The sequence below is a fragment of the Lontra canadensis genome, unplaced genomic scaffold (assembly GCF_010015895.1).
Source record: "Lontra canadensis isolate GAN:19392208 unplaced genomic scaffold, GSC_riverotter_1.0 scaffold91, whole genome shotgun sequence".
In the NCBI taxonomy this organism is placed as follows: Eukaryota; Metazoa; Chordata; class Mammalia; order Carnivora; family Mustelidae; genus Lontra; species Lontra canadensis.
The window spans coordinates 6,936,422-6,958,171 of NW_022631085.1; the positions used below are offsets into that span (position 1 = coordinate 6,936,422).

At 53.8% G+C, this 21,750-nt stretch overlaps 2 protein-coding genes across 14 annotated transcripts in view; one reads left to right on the top strand and one right to left on the bottom strand.

The window, feature by feature from the left end:
• Positions 1-7,230, bottom strand: part of CLEC16A (C-type lectin domain containing 16A) — a 203,137-nt gene extending 195,907 nt beyond the window's left edge. For 10 of the 13 annotated variants that reach the window (XR_004380158.1, XR_004380159.1, XM_032836306.1 and 7 more), the window contains exon 1: positions 6,942-7,230. Coding sequence is in view for 11 of the 13 variants with exons in the window: in XM_032836306.1 (XP_032692197.1) it covers positions 6,942-7,021 (80 nt within the window). In the remaining 2 variants the exon portion in view is untranslated. The remainder of the gene's footprint in view (positions 1-6,941) is intronic. The other 3 variants (XM_032836308.1, XM_032836303.1, XM_032836312.1) reach the window with 2 other exon arrangements.
• A 2,100-nt stretch (positions 7,231-9,330) lies between these two features.
• On the top strand, positions 9,331-21,705 carry DEXI (Dexi homolog). Its single transcript, XM_032836316.1, has 2 exons — positions 9,331-10,270; positions 21,045-21,705. The coding sequence occupies exon 1, from the start codon at positions 9,835-9,837 to the stop codon at positions 10,120-10,122; it is 288 nt and encodes a 95-aa protein (XP_032692207.1). The 5' UTR covers positions 9,331-9,834; the 3' UTR covers positions 10,123-10,270; positions 21,045-21,705.
• The last annotated feature ends 45 nt before the right edge of the window (positions 21,706-21,750 follow it).

The window sequence follows — 21,750 nt, forward strand, 5'->3', positions numbered from 1 at the left end:
AAACGGATTAAGGTTTAATATTTTAATGTATCCATTTCCAGAGCTTTGGAAGATCAAGTAATTCAACTACCTAGAGATATTAATATAGTTTAATAACTTTCTGATTTTGAGGGTGACACTCATTTGAGGAAGGTTGGCTGCTTCAACAACAAAACAGAAATGCCAATTGTGCCACTGCCCAGAGATGAGCACTGATGGAATGTGATGGATTTCCTTGGGTCTCATCCTTTGTGGTGGGTATTCACGCTGTTGAGATTTTGCTGTAGGTCCATTTTGCTGCCCGTCTTTCCCACCCTGAGTTCCGTGTTCATGTTCCATGTTCCAGTAATAAAAGCGCTTCTGTTACCAACAACCATTTGCAAGCATCTGTAATGGCTACACAGTTGACAGGACAAGCACAAGGTAACTCTTGTGCTGGACATGAGGATTCCTCCTTGTTTAGAAGATCAACAATGTTACCGTGACCCCCTCGGTGTGCAAGGCTGTGTCCCTACGTCAGATAAGTTTCCAAGGGCAGAAGGCCAGAGTTTTCTCTTACAAGGATCACAGGTACAATGAAAACATTTTTCTCTCAAACTGTGTGTACACATTTTTATCATCCTCAAAACCGTTGTAGCTAGGCGCTCTTGTGCTAGGCCCTCTTCTGAGTGCTCTAGATGTATTCACTCAGTAAACCCTTAAAATAACCCCAGGGAGCTAAGGCTCTGGGAGGCTAGGATCTGCCCGGAGTCCTGATGCAGAGGACCCAGGCAGTCGGACTCCACACCCCTTGCTTATAACCAAGATAGGATAGGAAATGCAAACAGCCAAGTAAACACTATTATTAGCCAAACATTTACATGAAGTTATGAATGAATGCCTAGCATGCGAGGAAACCAAGCAGATAAACAACGAACCAAAAAGGCATGAAAATACACATCCGATCTTAAAGTCAGTCCTTGTAACTGACCCTTACTCTATTTCTTCAGAAAACAGGCAACATCATCTTATCTCCAGCACAAGCTCTGAAGAATGTAGGGTTTCATTATCAGACGCCAGCACACGAGCCAACTCTTCCTTGAGCGATAAGCCAAAGAGTCTGAAATGCCTGGAGAGAAAACCATAGCCTGTTGCCAGTGGACAACCAACAGACCAGCGGCTTCTCGCCAAGGACGATGGATTGTAAATAAATTCTGCCCCCACAGTCGCTGCTCTCTCAAGAGTCCCTTATTTCACAGGTTAAACCATTACAGTCAATAATCATTATGTCCACTTCTGAGACAGACACACGAAGTTCATACAAGTTTTATGACCCTGCATCATAATATGCATCTTAGGGTGCTCCGACAGGAAGATCCTGAAACTTAGCCGCAAGCTAAAGTGTGCAGAAGGGTGAGTGGAGTGGCAGAGGCCTAAGGAGACTAGAGGTCCACTCCCCCCAAAAGTACACATCCCAAATTAACAATTTCGGGGGGACAGAGGGACACGGAGCCTTTGTGTGTTCGGTCTGAGTGTGTGTTCGGTCTCCATGCCTTGGGAACCACACGTGGTCAGTGCCAGGCCCTCTGGCCAGCAGGACAAGGAGAAGCTCCACATGGGGTGCAAGGAGACCAGAGGATTGGGGACAGGTGTGACAGGCAGTGCTTCTGATGAATCACCCCAGAAAGATGTCAAACTGGGCCAGCCAGTGAGACCGGGTCTGTGATTTGGGATGATGACAACCACACAGGGGTGTAGGCACTCTACATAAAGTCACAGCTTCAGTGTGGACGCTGGGACCAAACTGGCCAGAGCAGGCTGTTGTTAAGAAAAGCCTGGCCAGAACTTGCCCCTTTCTTCCATCCTGTGACAAATAGTTACTGAAACACATATATGGTGTGCCAGGCCCTGTGCCAGCATTTGACAATTCCCAGGTGAACCAGCCACCTAGCTCTCTGTCCTTAGGAAGCTTATGCTCAAATTGGCAGAGACAACATATGCTCAAGTAAGACCACTTCTGATAGCAACAGGACAAGCCTGAGCAACCCTGGGCAGCTTCCTGGGGGCTCTAACTCACGGTTGGGATAAAGCTAGAAAAGCCCAGAGCATCTAACAGCTGGTCTACCTCTGGTGACAGGAAGACTGTACGTGACAATGGGTTAACTGAGTGGGAGCGTGGGAACAAGAACGAGTGACATGAGAGACGACAGCAGAGCTTCCCGCTGGCTGAAGTGACCAGGGCAATTTTTATGGAAGAACTGGTACTTCCGTGATACAGTGGGCATTTGGATGGGCAGCAAGAGGAGGGCAGCTCAAGTGGAGAGAGAAATGATGCAGGGAGACGGGCATGTGGGGTATGTGTCACAGACAGCGAGACAGGAGGCCCATCTTGGTGAACCCCTGGATTAGGGAGGGCGGCCGCCCTCACTTCCCAGAAGGCGGCCGCAGTCCAACTGGATGTCCACCTCCTGCCGGGCCCTCCCCCAAGCCACCCTCCAAACTTCGGCGGGACCACAGCACTCCAGTTAAAAAAAAAACACAACAAAAAACACCTTCAACGGCTGCCCACTGTTTCCAACCTGATGTCCAAACTCCTTAATGTGATTTAAGGAGAGGTGTCTGTGACGTCTCCTGCCTCACCAATCTGCTCTGGGGTCTACACTTTCCCTTCCCCCCACAGGCACCCCCTCGCTGAACAACCTGAGCCTTTCTCTCTCCTTCAGGCCTCTCACAGTTCCCTCTGCCTACAGAATCCTCGCTTTCAACCACCCCTACAGCCTGGCACACCTCTCATCCTTTAGACCTCCCTTTAAATGGGTGTCTGCCTGCCAAGGATGCTCCTGACTCCCTAGCCTGCATTAGAGGGTCCTCACCTGTGCTCTAAAACCAGGTGGATGACAGCAGAGCCTAGAGTACTCAGAGGGCCTGGAAGAACTTGGACTTGACATAATGGGTGCCTCGGACTCATTTTAAGTGATATGGTGAACAGGATATCCCCCAAAAATCCATCTGGCAATACTGTACCCTTAAAAATAATCAGTGCTATCTTAGGCAAAAGTTGACTAAAGTGTGAACAGGTGAGCATCTGCCTGCTAGACACACATTCCCCTTCTCTTTGGGTAAGAAACCCGGATTTTCCCAGAGGAAACCACCTCTTTCTCTCATTCTCTGTCCACTAGCTTGGGAGGAGCTGATGCCACCCTGGTTCCAGGCAAGGGTCAATGAGAGCCCGCCATGCCCCTGGCCACAGTGACTAGCTCAGGGTCGGGCAAGAGATCCCAGGTTGGTCCAACTGTACTCACTTCTGGACAATATTTAGAAAGGAAGCTCCCTTTTCCCCCACGGATTGCTAGACTGATTCGATATAAGCCTGGAGCCTGCTGAGAATGACACCAACACAGAAGAAAGCGGAGACAAGAACTGGAAAGAGACAGGTGCTGACAGCTCTGTCTGAACACCTGGACTTGGCCATGGCTTAGCTAAGACAGACTGCTTAGGGACAGGAGCCAATCATTCCATTTGGGGCAGAAAGCAATTCCAGCCAGGTTTCAGTCACTTGCAACCAAGAATCTTGACCCACACACAAAGGTGATTCTACCGGTCTGCGGACTAGCAGTTCCTGCTAAAGGTGATCTTTCAGAAGCAATCACACAACTCCACCAGTAAAGGTTCTGCTTGTTGGTGGGCGTTTGTTAGTCAATGTCACGGCCTTGCCACTAGTCTGGGCAATAAACCACCGCTGACATGTAGCCAATAACCTCTCACCATCTCAGTCTGTCTCCACTGAATCCCTGACTCGATTCAGCACACAAGGACCACAGGCATGTAGTTTCCCATTATTTAGCAAAAGTACAACCCTGTCTAACAGAAAGTTTGAAAGCTTTCCAGTTTGAAAGCTGAGAATGTTAGGAAGAATAATGTGGTTTGAAAGCAATTCCCGCTCTCTGTACTATCTTCTCTATTTTTCTTTAAATCTCAAACTGTTCTTAAAAATAAGGTCTATTTTTAAAATGGGGAGGTTTCTTAGATGCTTTGCATGTCAAAAAAAAAAAAAACACCTTTTTTTTTTCAACTCTAAATTCTTTTATTTATCTCATTCTTTCCTCTCCACCCACAGTGCCCTAGGTCAAGCCAAGAATCTATTAGGGTGACCAGGACTTTCCCAGTTTTAGCACTGAAACTCCGATGTCCTGGGAAATCCTTCTGTCCCAGGCACCCCGGGATGGTTGGTCACCCTTCATGTCAGATGAAGCCCAAGCTACATTCTACCTCCAGCCTTACCTCAATACTCCACAAACCCCAGGGGCCCCTCCCACTTCCTGCAGCCCCACATGATGGCTCTGCGCTCAAAGCCTCTGCTCTGGCATTGCCTCCCCCAGAAGGCTTCCAAGGGTTCCCACAGAATCCTGAACCTACAGTGATCCCAGCACTTGTCACGCTGTACAGTCACTGGCTTTATGGCTGTCTCCCACACCAGCCTGTGAACTCCCTCAGGGAATGAGCTGTTCCGTACCCAAGACCCAAGATGCTAACCGTCAGAGCCAAATGAAGGACATCACAAGCGCTGGGGTGAGCACTAGGTGTTTATGGCATATTTTCCAAGTCATTTTGGGATCTTCTAAGCCCCACAGCCATCTGCAAATTGCTAGGTTCCTTAGACTGTAATATGGATTAAAGCTGATCCGCCTGATCCAGGACAGGCAGCTCCAACACAGGCAGCTCGGGTTTCCAAAAGCACCCAATGGTCTTTTAACCTAAACAATGAGCCCGGGCAGTTCCCAGATACTTCAAAGGAATCTGAGGACCTTTACCATTCCCTGTCTGGCTGGTGGGTAAAGATGTCCCATCGGGCAGAGAGACTCAACCAAGTTGAAAGTCTTCCCAAACTGACTTAAGAGGCAGTTTCTTTCAGAAAGACAGTGCAGTGGGTACGAGCACTGAAGTCAGATCGTGGCTTTGACCGTTTCAGTTGTTGTCACCTTGTGGCAAGTGACTTAACCTCTTTGAACCTTAGTTTCCACTCCTATAAAATGGAAAACAATAACAGTTCCCATAACTCACAGACTTGTGAGGACTAAAGGAAATAACACACAGGAAGTCCTCAGTAAGTACCTGGCACCAAAAAATGCATTCAATAATGATTAAAGTACTTTACAAGGGCTGGAGGCAGGCAGATACAGGTGAAAGCCTGCAGGTGCCTGGACGTTAGCAGGAGGCCCAGCCTCCTTTAAACAACCATCCTCCCCTTCTCAGCCACATCCACCCACTCTCTAAATTCCTGAAATCCTTCTGCCTCTCCCTTTCCAGTCTGGCTGCCCTCCCATTTAAGATTCCTGACCTCCCGAAACACCCCCATCCTGTCCTCTGCCTTCTCCTCCCTGTGTCCTCTCTCATCACCCCTCCAATACCATTCCTTACTACATACTGATCCCTACCTACCCCTCCAACTCTTTGAGACCCACAGACATTTATGAAGCACCTGCTCCGTGCTAGAAAAGACATAGCTGAGAGGTACAACACCATGACCCCTTGCCAAATGAGAAACCCCATCTAATTTCCCTCCCACCAATCCTTTCCCTGGGCCCCAGTCTTCCTTCTACTGCTTCTGCTCAACACCCCCATCCTTTTTCCTTCCTATGAGTAATCTTGGGAGCTCCCTTTGGAAACCAGCCTATTTCTTACCACCAAAGGAATGCCTACTCCCCATCCGACTACCACACACACACACACACACACACACACTAGATTTTCCTCCCTTCAGTCATTTCCTCCACAGAAGTCTCTTTTCCACTGCCCCCCACCCAAAAATCCTAGGTTTGTCAGCATGCTCTGCATCTGTTCCCAATTCACTCACTTTTTTCCCCACTCTTTTGGTACCCACTGAGCTCCTACTGTGTGCAGGCCCAGCGCTAGATGCTGGAAATGCAGCTGTGAGTGGAAAAAGCAGTTTCTGCTCTCCTGGAAGTACCAGTTTAGAAGCAGACAGAAAAGAAGTGAAAACAAACAGGCTAAATGCAGATAGTGGAGATATGCATTGAATGAAATCCAGAAAAAGATCAGGCGGAAAGGAATTGAAGTGGGGAAGCACTTTAGGTACGGTGGTCTGGAAAGGCCTTACTTAGCTGATAAAACACTGCTTCCACCATTAGCCACCTACTGTGTTAAGAGACCTGGATCTATCTCTTTCCATGCATGACATTATTAAGTTCTTGCACAGTGTACATCAAACCCCATTTGCAGATGGGGAAACAGAGGCTCAAAGGAGTAATTTGTCCAAGGTCACACAGCCATGAAGCGGTAGAAAAAGGATCTGAATGCAGGTCTGACTGCAAGGCCATTCTGTGCACTCCCGCTTCCCAGGACCACGTTGGCCACCTGCCCTCCCCCAAAACTCTATTCCTGATAGGCCCCTCCTTAAACTCTCCCAGGGGAAAAAAAAAAATTTTAAACGACTGCCCTTTATTGAGTACTAGCACATGCTTCCAGTTTTATGTGCATTCCCTTACCCAACCCTCAAAACAATCATGGGGAGCAGAGGCTGTCACTATATCCACTTTACAACTGAGGAAACTGAGGTCTAAATTCACACACCTAGATTCGAACCTGACCTCTGACCCCAAAGCTGCCCAGCCAAAGAAGTACCACCCCGGAAGCTTGGTGCCCACCGCTGCCCTGGCAACAACGAAGTGTGCATTCGTAAGCTGAAATCTATCCCCTTACTTTACAAATGGGAATACTGAGACTCTGAGAAGCTATGCCACTTGCCCAAGGTCACACAGCGAGGAGCGACGGTGTCAGGGTTCGAACCCAGGCACCCTGACTCCAGAGCCTTCGCTCTTAACCATCGTACTGCCTCTCCCGGACGTCTCTCTCAGCCCTCCACCTCGCTCTGACACCTCGCAGAGCCCCCGGCCCGGAGCTATTCGCCCCCATCCCCAAGTCCAGCCCCGCGGCCTGCCCCCCTCAGCCCCCAACACACTCACTTGAGGTGGTCCAAGGAGTGGATGTTGCGGGAAGACTTGCCATGGCCCCCGCCCACCCAGCTCCGCGAGCGGCCAAACATGTCGGCGGCCCCGACCTGTTGCCCGCCTCACGGTCTCATGCCCGAGCGGCCGAGCGGCCGGGCGCCCGCAGTGGCAGCACAAGCGGAGGAGGCAGCGGCGGAGGTGGTAGAGGGACCGCCAACCACCTTCCTCCCCGGCCCACAGCTCCGCACTGACATTCAGCCGGAACCGGCCGTTCGACCGCCGCGCTTTACGGCCGCCGCCACGAGGAACGCTGGGAAGTGCAGTTCGCCCGCGAGGCCCCCGCCTGCGGGACTCGGCAAACGAACTACAAGACCCGGCGTGCATTGCGCAACTGCGGGCCTGCGGCCTCGGAGAAGAGGCGGAGCGAGAGGAGGAGGAGAGCCCGCAGTATCCCGGACGGTGGGCGGGAGTGGGAAACCTATGCGCGCACCCCTGGGAAGGGAATCGGTGAGGCTGGGTGCTTAAAAGTAACCGCAGTGTTCACAATCTTCAGGTTGTATGACAAGAATCAGAATAGCTATTGCATGGCTTTTGCTATGTGCCACCGTCCTGAGCGCTTTACATAGACTGATATTTAAGGCTAACAACCAGCCTATGAGGTGGGTACTATCATCCTCACGCTACCCACGGGGAAACTGAATGACGGAGGAGCTGACTTACCGAAGGTCATGCAGCTAGTAAGTGCGTGGTTCAGACCCTGGCACCATCATTTTATGCCCCCGTAAACTAATCTGTACCAAATCGGTAATGGTCTTGACGGTCTTTACAGCTTTTCTTTTCCCACTTCAACTTAAAAAATAGATTTTGAAAGGTCTTCGGGCAACAGTGTACCGAAACTGAACATCCTGTGCTTTCAGAGGATTTCTCTAGTCTTCACCCAAAATCCAAGCAATTCCCAAAACTACCACATTGAGAAGAAGAATTAGAATTAGAAGAAAAGAAACACCCAACTCCCCGCATGAGCCAGGAAGATGTATCTACATGTCTGTCCTGCAGGAGGAGTGAGAAGCTGCCTGGAGGCAAGACTGCCCTGTTCACCATTCATTCGTTCCTTTCTGCACCGCAGAGTTATCTAAGGACTACTGTGTCTCATTAGCTGTGCTCAGAGTTGGGCTAAGGGCCCATGTTTTCCCCACTGCCTAGCACAAAGTTTGGCACATCATATGTGAATGACTGACAGAATGAAGGTTTGTTTCACCTTAGGCAGTTGGAGAATTAATGGTTTGCTCTAATTGATCTAAAGGGGCAAGCAGACAGTAATGGAGAAAAAAGGGCAGGTCTGATCTCCAAACACACACAGACCTAGCCTCTGCCTTCCGGGGCCCTCCCTTTTCTCTGGGCCCAGATTTCCTCATCTGTAAAAAGGCCTAGCACGCTACACAGCCACATCTAGCTGCGATTAAGCGATGTGTGTAAAACACCCGGCTCAGTGTGACCCGAGATGTAAATGTCTGTCCTGGCGCCTGGCTGGCTCAGTCAGCAGAGCATGCAACACTTGATGTTGGAGTTGTGAGTTTAAGCCCTGCTTTGGGTGCAGAGATTACTCAAAAAATCAAATCCTTGAAAAATAAGGAAGGTCTGCTCTGGAAGGCGCTTTGGGCAAGATCAGTCTCCTGAAGGATATACAGGAGTTGCTCATGAAAAGGGGAATCAGCGAGTGTGAGACTCACTTTTCTATGTAATTCTTGGCTGTTTCAATGTTTAACCACGTCCTCTTTCAAACATGGTTTACAAAGCAAAAACAGGAAGCAACCCCACTGCCGCAGGTCTGACTTGCCTGGGAATCTCTTTATTCGGGTGTTCCTGAACCCTGTTATGCACCTCCTCGCGATGCACCTGTTAAGGACCTTCTGGCAGCCAGAATTTGGAGAGCCGAAGGAGGCACTGATTAATCTTTCCCACCATGGAAAATTGCCACTTTGGAAAGTCCTAGGTTTTCACCGGTAAATTCACCGCTCCCCTACCCCGCCTCCTTTTGACAGGTAAACTGAGTTCCAAAGAGGCGTGACGCCATGTCCAAGTTCAGGGAAGGCTGCTGAGGAGGCTTGGGGCGGGGTGCGGGGTGGGGGGTTCCCTTCTGCTACCTTAACCTTCAGGATCGGTCTAGTTTTGAACTGTGTTCTGTGTCGTTCCCCTCCCGCTACTCCATGGGGGATGCGCAGAGCCAATTGGATTTGAGACCTGGGCGGAGCCCGGAACCGGGGAAGCAGCTCAGAGGCCAGCGCCCCCGAGGGGCGGAACGAAGCGGTACCGCCCCCGGACGGCTCGGGCCAATGAGCGCGGGAGTCTTGTGGGCCAATGAGCGCGGGCAAGGGGCGGCGGGCCAATGAACGCGGGGCGGCTCCGGAGGCGGTGCTCGGAACGCGACCAGGAGGGCGACGCGGCGGCCGCAGCCATGGGCGCTGGGCCTGCGGGGGCGCGGAGGGGGCTCGAGGAACTGCCGGGCGGGGCTGGAGAGACCGCCGCCGGGACTGGCCCTCGACTCTGAGCCGCGGTGGGGTCCCCGCCGGCGCTGCGAGGGCCTGTGAGCTCGAGCGAGGCGCGTCGGAGGAGCCGGGTAGTCCCCGGCCACCTCAAGTGGGGGGGCTTGCCTGGCCGCCGGGAGGATCGAGAGGACCCTGTGGGCACATCTGGGGGTGCCTGGACCCCGCCGGGTACGTTTCAGGGGCCGGGGCGCGTCCTCAGAGGCCGCCGCACACCGGCGGGGCAACCGCCGGGGCGCAGCGACGCCTGGGTCGAGCCCCCGGGGCGTCCCTGGATGGCTGAGCTGCCCCCTTGCCGGCCGCCCGGGCGCCGCAGCGGCTGAGATCGCTGGGATCGCCGGGCCGCCGCCCTCGCCGCCCCCTGCATGCCCGGCGCCCGGGTCGCGGCCCACCTGGACGCGCTGGGCCCCCTGGTCCCCTACGTGCCACCGTCGCTGCTGCCCTCTATGTTCTACGTGGGCCTGTTTTTCGTCAATGTGCTGATCCTATACTACGCCTTCCTCATGGAGTACATTGTCCTCAACGTGGGCCTCGTCTTCCTGCCCGAGGACATGGACCAGGCGCTGGTGGACCTCGGCGTGCTCTCCGATCCCGGCTCCGGCCTCTACGATGCCGATTCGGAGCTCGATGTCTTCGATGGTTACTTGGAGTAGGCTTGGCTACCGTCCTCCCCTGCCCCCAACGACCCGCACCCCTCGGCCTGGACCAGCCGCCCAAATCATGCCGCCGCTACTGGTTGGGGGCATCGTCGGGCCAGGGATGGAATCCCCAGGACGAGGCTGTCTCCGGCCTCCAAGACCTGTAAGTTCCCTCTCTGCGCCAGATGAGTGTGGGTTAGGGGTGCTGGCGAAGAGGGTGGTATCTCCAGACCAGACACGCACCCTTCCCCCAGGCTCCTGGAGGTCCATTCAGATGCCAGGAATGGCTAGACCCCTGTCAGGCCCTTAGCTGGGGCTGGAAAGCTTTCCCTGATGAAGGTGACAGTTGTTGCAGAGGGGAAGAGAGGCAGAGCCTAAGGGGTGTTCAGGTTAGCCATGGTACCTATTGCCACAGCTTGTAGAAAAGCCTTTGCACCCAGATCCCTTTGAGGCAGAGCTCTCAGCTCCTCCCTTCTTCCTCAGTCTGGCTTGGTGGTGACCTTGGCTGCTGGGGATTCCCATAGTCCTGGAAGGATAAAGACTTGGAGTGTCAGAAGAGGTAGCAAGCCAGGCAGTGACCACCTTTGTCCTGTGGCCCCTGGGGGACGGGGTGGAGACTCAAGAGTAAGGGCCTTGGCTGAAGCTGCGAGAGGAGAAACCTCCTTCTGCAAAGTCTGCACTTCCTTTTGGCCTTGGGTTTGCTGCTTCTTGGGAGTCGGGTTTCAGGGTGCCCCAGCTCGGCAGGTCTGCAGCTTGCATCTGCAAGGACTGCCAGTTTTGCAGGTTCCGTTCGCAGACCAGGCAGGCGGGGGCTGGCTTTGCCTGCAGTGTTTGCAAGGCCTCAAGGAGCCCTTGAGCCAGCAGGAATAGGGACCACAGGATCTTTGCACTGAGGTGTTCTAGGCTGCAACCAGGCGGCTGTGTGTCCTGCCCCACCCTGTGTGTTGCTGGGAGGGAAACGAAGGTCCAGGAAGGAGAGGGACTTGGCCAAAGTCTCAGGGCTGGGAAGAGAGACAGCGGAACAAGATGAGAGAAAGAGAGAGGGGCAGGCTGTTGGGTCTGGTGAGGTTCATGGGACTTGCGAGCACTCTTTGAGCCCCTCCACTGGACAGTGTGCAGTGTCACTAGGCACAGGGCCTGAGTGGGAGGATACTGAGATGGCAAGGGCTCCTTCTAGAAGATGGACACTAATGCCACTTCCCCAAGCAAGCTGAGTTAACTCCCCTCCTCTGTGGCCTGCCTTTGCCAAGATGACCATAGTCAGAGGGAATGCAGGGTGGGGCAGGACCTGCTAGAGGTAGGCTGAGGGCTGGGGGCTCCCCCTGAGAGGTGGACAGTGAGATTTCTTTGATAAAAGCTTCATTTGAGCTCACTGAGACCTTAGCCAGAACCAAGTGCCAGGTGGAGAGTGGGTCAGCTGCCCTGCATAACTACCCAGTCTCCTTGCCTGCCTGTCTGCCTGCCTGCCTGCCTGCCATCCACCCATCCATAAATCCATTCTTTGATTGAACAAATATTTATGGAGTACATACTGTGCCCAGTGGGTGAACGCAGTGAACAAGAGAGACTTACTGTGACCTCCTGGCACTTGGTGAGAAAGGACAAGCAGATTCCCAAAGAAGGTGATGACATCGTTTTGTGAGCCACGAGGACATGGGCCGTGCCTGGCATCTAGTAGACACTCAATAAATGTCTGTTGAGTGAGCGAAGCAGAAGAATAGAGGTGGGCTGCTTTAGAAAGGGGGAGGGGGGCCAGAGAAGGTCCCTTGAGATGACACAGTTCGCTGAGCCCTAAATTGGTTGCAGGAGCCAGACTGAAGATCTAAGAGCTGGGAAAAACCAATCGAGGCAGAGGGAATCTAGAGCCAAAGCTGTGAGGTGGGAGAGTTGGTTCTTGCAGCAACCAAGAGGAGGCCAGTGTGGCTAAGAGCAGCCCAGGAAGCGGTCTGTGGGGCAGGTGGGGGCAGACCATAAAGGACATAGGAGGCCATGGCCATGAGCAGTGGGAAGCAGGAGGTGACACAATTGCAATTCACAATTTGTAAAGCCGACTTTGGCAATTGTGGGCAGAATCGGCTCTCGGGACAAGTGTGGAAGCGGAGAAGCCAGTTGGGAACTGTTCAGTTGCTCAGGCTGGGGGTAACGGGGGCCTGGATAGGGCAAGGTTGCTAAAGATGGAGAAACACAGACTGAGAACCCCTTTTGAAGGCAGAACCTGCGGAATCCATTCAAAACCTGGACCGAGTATTGATCATCGCCCATGCCGGGTTCTAGGCCCTTTGCATATTACTCAGTCAGCTGTTCAGCAAACTTTGCCTCTGCCTGCTTTCCTACCATGGCCCTGTGCTAGGCCTTGCAGATCCCAAAATGAATCCCTGCCTCCAAGCCAAGCGTTTGACTTTCAGACAGTGTAAGTCGGTGTCTTATTTTATCTCTTCACCACATCAACAGAAACACTTCCCCTTCCAAATGAAAACATTGGCAGACTCTGAACCAAAAACTGAAGCCCAAATGCTCCGACAAACTTTGCAGCAGAGGCTGTTTGCGCAGAAACGCCAGGAAGTATGTCTCAGGGACACCCTTCCTTGCAAAGCTGGGACACCCTTGCAAAGCTGTCGGAGGGTCTGGCCCCGAGCTGGGAGGTAGGGAGGCCACGGGCTGGGGACAGTACGCAAGCCTGAAGAAGTGCGGAAGCCACGCACAGCATTCCTTCCCCCCCCAATCCCAAAGCCAGGCCAGGGTGGTCTTGGCCCCAGAACCAGGGAAGCCCAGGCTGGGGGGAGGGGAAGGGTGGCCAGCAGCAGGCAAAAGCCTTTGGGAGAGCTCCAAAAAGGGTCTGACTGTACCTCAGCTCCGGGCCCCTTTCTGGAAGCGAAGGAACCTCAGTAGTCAGATCTCATTATTTCTGGCTTATTCTCATGTGGACATATTCTCATGTTACACACCAGAAGGTCATGGAGGCACTGGCTAAGGGTATGGGGCATGCTAGGTAGTGGGGACTGGGGTGGATCTCAAGGTGTACTCACTTGCCTCTCTCTCTCTTTTTTCTCTTGGTGTGTGGCCGCACAGTACCGTCCACCCAACGTTTGTTGAGCACTTACCGAAGGAGGCAATATTAGGGTTGGGATCATAAGCAAGAACCTGGTTCAAATCCCAATCCCAGCTGTGACCTTGGGCCTGTTCCGTATCTCCCTCTGTCACTGTTCTCTTCCAAAAAACGGGGATAATGACATGTTTCTCATTGAGAGGATTGAGTGAGATAGACATAAATCTCGCAGACCTTCCCGTGTACAGTAAGCGATATAGTAATATACCACTGCTAGCATTAACAGTCAGATAGAATGGAAAGTGTGTACACTCGGGCTCTTGCAAGTATATAAAACTGCACGTGCACTCACGAGTGAACACTTAGATCCCCAGATGAGCCAAAGAGGACTGCCTGCCTGAGTGCTGGGCGGGTTCAGGTGTGGACCGCTGGGACAGACTACCAGCTCTGCCCTCTTGGCCCAGGACCCCCGGGGCACCTTTCCCACTGCCTGTGGTCTCCAAAGTCCACCAGCTCTGGAGCCCTGTCTGCCCTGCAGTTCTCCTAGAGTTTTAATCATTGCCTGGGGGCAGGAAGTGGGGAATCAGGAGCTCCTTGCTTCCTAGGAGGGAAGGCCACTTCCCAGGAGGGCCACTGCGGCTGGCCTGGCAGCCAGGGAGCGTCCTCACATCACAGCACTTCCGATGCGGAGGCGGAGCAGCTGGATTGATCTGTCCCCGCTCCTGGCACAGAGTGAGGGAGGGCTGTGGGAGAGAGCCTGAGTGCACCGGAAACGGAGAGCCTGCAGAACGTCGCCGCCTGCGTCAGCGGTGCCTGGTGTAGCTCAGATACCGAGCTAGGGTAACCGGACCCATCAGTCTGCTTACTACAGGGTCTCCCAGCTTCCGGGTCCTGACTCAGAGCCACAGCTGCTGCTTCTGATCCAGCTGCCCTGGTCCCTCCGTACCAGTCTGCAGCCTGTGCCAGCAGCAGAGTACCCCGGCTGGCGTGTCACTGCCCCACTCAGAAACCCAGACCTTCTGCAGGGACATGGGCCGTGGATTGAAGTCTTAGGAGAGCCCACGGGCAGCTGGTAGAGCTCCTGCGGGGAGTGAGGGGAAGAAGAGCGGTCAGGGCAGATGGGGGAAGTCAGGCGGTCTCCCGTAGCGGGGGTCCGGAAAAGAGACAGGTGATGGTGACAAGGGGAGGCAGGTGCACCCCAGGCCTGGCTGACTTTCTAGCTCTGTCCTAACGTGAGGCTCACCTGGAAGCCTGCTGGGCACAGGGCGCATGGGTGCTGGCTGCCCCTGTGGATCGGAGAAGGCCCCATTAGGGATCTCAAGGGATGTCAGCGGTTCAGCTCCCTTGGCCCCGAGGTATGCAAACCGGAGGTTTCATCCAAGAAGGACCCTCACAGTCCTTGTGTCAAAAAAAAAAATGAAGGCCTCCTTTCAACTTGGCCATTCCCATTCCTGATTTATCTGCTGTCTTTACCCCGGAACTTCTGAAAGCTTAGCCTATTTGTGGGAAATCAAGATCACAGTTAAAGGGACAGGCACCATTATCCGCATCACACAAATAAAGAAGCTGAGGCCCAGAAAGGAGAAGTGAGGGGCCAGGGAAGCAAAGCTGACTGAGACAGCGGAGCCCCCCTACCCAACCCAGTACTGGGCTTACCGCAGCCACAGGAGGCCTCCGGGAAGGGGCCCCAAATCCCGTCTCAGAATACCGCTCCCGGCTCTTCCAGGCCTGCTGCACAGAGCTCACTCCTTTTTGCTGAGTTTCTTAAATAAAACTATTTTGAAATAACTTCACAAGTATACAAACGTTGCAAGAAGAGTGCAAAGAAGTCCCCCCACCCTTCACCCAGGGTCCCCAATTGTACGGATTGACATTTTTCCATATCTGCGCACGTAGGCAGTGTGTGCTCGTGCCGCGTATGTGCGTGTGTACGTACACACAGATGTATAGCTTGTTTTTCTGAACCATTTGAAAGTGTTGCAGACATTGCATTCCTTTACTCCCAGATATTTCCCTGTATAGCTTCTTAGATGGAGAACGTTCGTTCCCATAACCGTAGCACAATGGTCAAGATCAGCAAATTTAACACTGATGCAAGCCAAAACCACCCTAATCTGTGACATCTGCAGATCTCACCAGTTGTCCCAATGGCGACCTTTCACAATAAAAAGGCAGGGTTGAGGTCCCGGATCCCACCACCCAGATCACCCTCTGCCTTAATTGTCTCTCGAGTTGCTGTCAATCTCCTCACTGTTATCTTTCATGACCTTGACATTTTGGAGGAGTTCACGTCTGGCATCTTGTAGACTGTCTCTGTTTGGGTTTATCTGATGTTTACTCTTGAGATGAGGCTCAGATGATGCACTGTTGGCAGGAACCCCGCGGAGAAGGGAGTGCAGGGTGTGTGGGAGGCGCATGACGTCTGTCTGTCCCACTGCTGGTGATGTGAACTTTGATGGTTTGGCTAAGGTGGTGTCTGCCAGGTCTCTCCGCTGTAAAGTGACTATTTCCCCCTTTATAACTTGGAGTTACGATTAAATCCATTAGTTTTAGTACTTTGTTTTTCAAAAATCTACTTTTTTACGTGACTTTGTTTTTAAAAGAATGGCGTGTGGCCATTAACAAATGACGCTGTCTGACGGTGTGTCAGACCCAGAGGGGACTCAGCCCCAGAAGCCTCCCCTTTCCTCCGATGCTGGCCTCCTCCTCTTGGGGACCCATTTCCAAGGAGGATGTGTCTCTGCCTTTAAGGCAAAGGGGGAACCTGGATGGGATCTGGGACCTCAGCTCTGCTTTTAGAAGCAGCCCAGGGCTATGATAACTGGTACCCGGTGAGTCGGTGAGTCTGGTGATCTGGGGCCCTCACAGTTGCCATCCCCTGCCCCCAGCCTGGGGAGCGAGCTCTAGTTCCACACCCTCCCTCCCCCAGAAAGGGAAGGCTTCATTCCTGGGATTCCTTGCGAGGGGTGGGAGGGAATTGGCTAGGTGGTTAAAAATAAGTGCCTCTCCCACATCTCCTAGCTTCCCCTACACGCCATCCTTGAGGCAGGTGGGGCAGGGCTCGTTAGCTCCATTACACAGGGAGGGAAACTGAGGCTTGGGGATGCTCAGTGACTCACCCCGGATACCCAGCTATGACGTGGCCCATTGGGCCTCCTAGCCCCGCTCCCAGGGCTTCCTGGAGTGAGGTCCTCCGCCACAGGGGAGGCTGCTAAAACAGACTGTTGATGCTCTGTCGCTCCTGGGCACCTGCTACTTCCCCTTCTGACCAGAGAAACCAGACCCAGGCTCAGTTTTGCAGGCCAGGGGTATCTGGCTAGAGCTAATGGTTTCATTTTCATCATACTTGTTTTTAGCGTTGCCTTCTCTTCATGACCAATGATTCTGTTATCTTTTAAGATTTTATTTATTTGAGAGAGAGCAATCATGAGCTGAGGGGAGGGGCAGAGGGAGAGGGAGAAGCAAGCAGGGAGCCGGATGTGGGACTTGATCCCAGGACCCTGAAATCATGACCTGAGCAAAAGGCAGACGCTTAACCGACGGAGCCACCCGGAACACCCAGATGATTCTGTTTTTTATTCATGATAGTGACATAAAGGTTCCTTTTAAAAATTTGGAGTTAAAAAAAAAAACAAAGGTGCCTTGATTTAAAATACTGAATAAACCATCATCTGGGTAGTTCTTAGACGTGGCAGGACTGATGGGCAATCACTGCCCTTCAGAAGGGCCTTACTAGGACGCCTGGGTGGCTCAGTGGGTTAAGCCTCTGCCTTCAGCTCAGGTCATGATCCCAGGGTCCTGGGATCGAGCCCTGCATCGGGCTCTCTGCTCAGCAGGGAGTCTGCTTCCTCCTCTCTCTCTCTCTCTCTGCCTGCCTCTTTGCCTACTTGTGATCTCTGTCTGTCAAATAAATAATCAGAATCTTTAAGAAGGGCCTCACTAAGTCTGAGGCACCGACCAGCTGGAGACACGTTCTGGACCGAGAATCTTCACAAAACCCGTAGCTGGTACATGTCAGCAGGTGACATGTAAAGCAGAACCCTGGTTGGAGAAACCAATCCTTGTTTCTCCAGAACACTGACTTCTGTCAGGGACCCAGGTAGCCGGGCATCATCTCCTTTCCCATCCCCCTCCGGCCGCGACCTCTCAGACTGGCCGAGGCAGAGGTCCTTCTGCCACACGGCCCATCACTGAGACAACAGTGGGCGCATGGAGCCATTTGGCTCTGGGTGACATCCGTCTTTAGCCACCTGGTCGGTTGGTGGATGGGAAAGAGGAACGAGCAATGGGTTTCCAGCACACAAGTTCTTTGAAGGGCAACAGGGCTCCTGTTTTCGGAAGGCCCCGAGCGCCGAGGAGGCCCCCTGCCTGGTGCAGTCACTGGCTGGAACAGGTGGGGAGGAGGCGAGGGGCCACTGCGGGCTGATGCCTTGTGTATTGTAGGCACTCCAGTGACGTGATTTCGTGTCCTCCCAACAGCCTAATGAGGTAGGCACTGTTCTCCTCTTTCGGATGAAGAAAATAGGCCCAGAGAGGTCATTTGCCTGAGGTCACACAGCTAGGAAGGGGCAGCACCGGAATTCCCACAGATAGGCCTTGCCCTGACTGCCCCCGAGGAGGACCGTGGGAAGACACCTATCCAGAGCATCGCCCCCCAGCACCCCTAAGACACAAGGGCCAATCCCAAACGAGGCAGCCTCTCCCCAGAGGCAGTGAGCTGAGACTTTGCTTCTTAAAATGGATCGAGGGCCCCAGCTGTCATTCTTAATGACAGAAATGAGTCAGCCGTCCAGCTCTCGGGAATAGCCTGGAATGAAAGGTTAGTTTCCCAAAGAAAGAGGAAGGGGGTGGGGGGAGATAAAGCCAATGGCTGATGAATTGTAAGTCATGCTCTAAAGGTATTAGAAGGTTCAAGAACCCATTGCCTTGGATTCTGCAGGCTTTCAGCCTGAGGTGTTTGATGCCTTCGAGGAAAGAGATGAACCTAAAATCAGACCACAGAGGTTCAAATCCCGCCTCTGCCCTTTGCAAGCTGTGTGGCCTTCATCAATGACTGAAGCCTCTCTGAGCCCCGTCTGAAGTTCCCGATGATGAGCCTGCCCCCTCCCCCGCCCCCCGGCCCCGGGGTTCTGAGGTATACATGAGCTGGGACAGGAGTAAAAGCAGATAGGACAAGGTGAGTATTGAGTGCTTGGAAATACCGCCTGCTTCTGAGAGTCTCACGATTCTCCTGGTGGGGTGGGGGTGGCCTGGGGGGGGGTTGCTGTGAGGCCAGACTTGCAAGTTAACAGCCAGAGCGGGCGGCACAGCTTAGTGGCCTCAGGACATCCTCCAGCCAAGGACGCAGAAACCAGGGCTGTCCTCCCCTTGCTTGTATGACTCAGGGCAGATCCCCACCCTGTCCGGGCGCTTTGCGGAAGGAGTGGGACTGAACCCTGATCGGGGTTCCCCAAAGCCCCTGTGACACCGCCAGCAGTTTCGGCTCTGTGGTCTGAATTCTCATCCGTGTCACTGTTTTCTTTCAATGGGAGCTTTTTAAAGCAAAGTAGCGCCCTGGAAGGACAGGGGCTTGGGGCTACTCTCAGGAGCGGAAGGCCGGCCTCACTCGCCATAAATGGGTGACCCCGCGGATGGCACAGAAGAGACAGCGGTAGCAGGGCCAGCTGGAGCCGGCGCCTGCGGGGCCCTGGGCCTGGTCAGACGGGGATTGGCGTGTGTCGGAGACGCGTTCCAGCCAGACAGACGGCTTGGGCTGGTGGCAGACACCAAGAGTGGGAGAGGAGTGGGTCCCTCTGCTGGGGGTGATTCTGTCCTCTCTGATGCCCGCCCAGTCTGCACAAGCCTGAAACGGGCTTAAGTATGAACCGCTGCCTTGGAGATGTCTGGAGTGAGCCCTGCTCTCAGGGGCACCAGCACTAACCCCCACAGGGAACCCCAGGGGTTCTTTGGAGCGGAAGATTAGCGGAAGGTGGATTCCTAGTGGGATGTAAGGGGAAGCCGTGGATGCCTTTCTAGAGGGCACGGCTCACCAGTGCTCTGGCCCGGGACCCAAGGACTTGGCCCGTTCATCAGTGGAAGTGAGGGAAGGTCTCCGCAGTGGGAGAGGGTGTTCCCAGCTGGCCTCGAGAAGGTGAATCCGGCAGGTAGCGTAAGAAACTTGGCTGACTTGGCCCTTCCTCCTCCCTCCAGCTGTGTGTCCACCATGGCCTGCCTTCTTGCTCCCTTCCCCTACCCCGGACCAAACTAGGGCCTGCTGTGCCCTCATGGCCAGCCTGCCCGCTTCATGCACAGTCTTCCCGCACTCTGGGCTCCCTCCTGCCCCTGTGCTCCTCCCTCTTACCTTGGGCTACGAATGCCCACCAGGTTCTGTCTCAAAAGCATGGCTGCATGTATCGCGGGGTCCCCAGCACCCAGCTTAGGACCTGGCACGCAGGAGGGATGAAATTAGGTAGTGCTGAAAATCTCGCCCCGTCTTACCGTGTCTGAGCCTTAATGTCTGTGTAAGATGAAAATCCTAATAGTATGTCATTCCAGGAGTTTTAGGAGGGCTGAATGACATGGTGTGTGTAACGCTGCCTCTCAGGTCTGCTCTCCCAGGAGCAGACCCTGGGACAGAGGTTCAAGTGCAAGTCGATTATTGGGGAAGTGATCCCAGGAGCTACCAGGAGGGAGTGGGTCAGTGAGACGGGAAAGGGTTCTGTCATCCAGGAGGTCCCTGCAGCCCTGAGCTCAGTCCTGCTCCGGAACTCCAGGGACTGGGACAGGTGGGGAGTCAGCTGCGGGGTGCAGGAGCTGGGGTGCTGACCCACCACCTTCCTGGTCGTCACTGGTTGGAAGGCAGCTCTGGGGAGACGTGGGCTCTGCCTGCACTTGCAGCCCGGGAGCTGGGTGGGCTTTGGAGGCAGGTCCCCCACAGGTGGAAGCCGCCGGATCAGCGTGCCCTCATGGGGGTGAGGACCATCGGGGGGGTGGTGGTGGCAGCTACCTGATAGTGACAGTTTCTACCATTGTCACCATTCCAGCGCCAGCTGCGCCTATCACTTGGCTTCTCTGAACCTTGGGGAGATGAGCAGTTCTCAACAGAAGCTGTGGGGCGAGGGTACATTTTTCATTGTCACCGTGCCCCGGAACGCCACTGGCATTAGTGGTCGGGGACCAGGGATGCTGCTCCCAGTCTTGCAGTGCCCAGAATGGTCTCCCGCCCCGGAGAACTGTTCTGCCCCAAATGTCTGTGAATGATAGCGCATGTTGCATATCTGACACACAGGTTTTAATTGGTGCGCGATGACGTTTGCAGAACGTGTGGTCGGAGCTGGCTATGGAGAGGCAGAGAGCTAGGGCGGGTGGCTAGGCCTGGGAGTTTAAGATACTGCAGAGCCTCTGGCACCCAGTTAGACACAGAAAGTGAAGGGCCTGGGAAATGTGGCAGTGTGGACGATGCCATGTCCCGGAAGGACCAGCGCAGCAGGGCTGCTGAATGGCTTGGCTGAGGCCACAGCCTGCGAAGCATTTTCCGGGCAAGGTGGGAGGTGTTGCCAAGCCCTGCCCACTGCCCCGAGCTTGCTCAGTTGCCCTGGGGCTCAGGTCAGCCAGCAGACCCTGCCTGACCCCTGAACAAGCCCTCCCTCCTTGGGTACCAGGATGCGCCTCCTCCCTCCAAGGAATGGACCATCCTTCCTCTCCCAAATGAAATTGCACTGGCTGTCCAGTCCAGGGTCCTTAGAAATCCACCAGATTCATTATAAAGAGTTAATAAAAGTTGTAGGACAACATGCCCAGCCTGTGTCTGTCTGGGGTTTCTGATGGGAGGGAGGAAGGCTGAGGCCACCATATAGGGTGACATTGGGATGGTGCTTCTGTGCTGGTAACACCCCTTTTCCCTTCTCATTAGGCCTGCTTCCCCCAAACGCTCCGTGCCAACAGAGAGGTTTCCGTCCAGACCCAGGAGGGTGGGGTGGAGAGATTGAAACTGAGAGTGGAGGCCCAGAAGGCCTTTGCCCCTGCCCGAGGGGAAAGGCAAGGGCGTCGGAAGACCTCCCCCGCCCACAGCGTCGCACACACAGCCTTGCCTTGGCTTATGACCTTTCGCAGTTGCGATGGATGTTTACAAGAACCCAGCCAGAGTCTGCCTCGCCGCTCCTCACCCCCGACTGCACTTGCTTCTCCCACTTAATCTTCCTAGAGAATACTTCAAAGTGCGGACACACACGGAAGCCACTCCCAGCTCCTTCTGAAGCCCGTGGAGCCCGCAACCCAGCCGGCTTGGGCCCCAGGCTGGTCTTAGACGCAATGACTAGTTCAGGGAATAAGTCAGAAGGAAAAGAAGCCACAGACGGTATCAGAGGCCGAGCGCCGGGTGTGACTTATTCAAGTTGCTGCTTCTTCATCAAGTTGCCGGAACTGAGACATCACGCCGGGGGAATGCCGCGTCGCCCCTCTGGCCGGAAATATTTTTGAAAATGTGAGTGGTATGCATACTTGATGTTGATAAACCTGTAAAAGCAATACTTAGGAGGCTGACTTCTTTCAATTAAAACATGTATGCAACTCCAGCCTGTGGGGGCCCTGCCTCTTTTTTTTTTTTTTTCCTTTTTCTT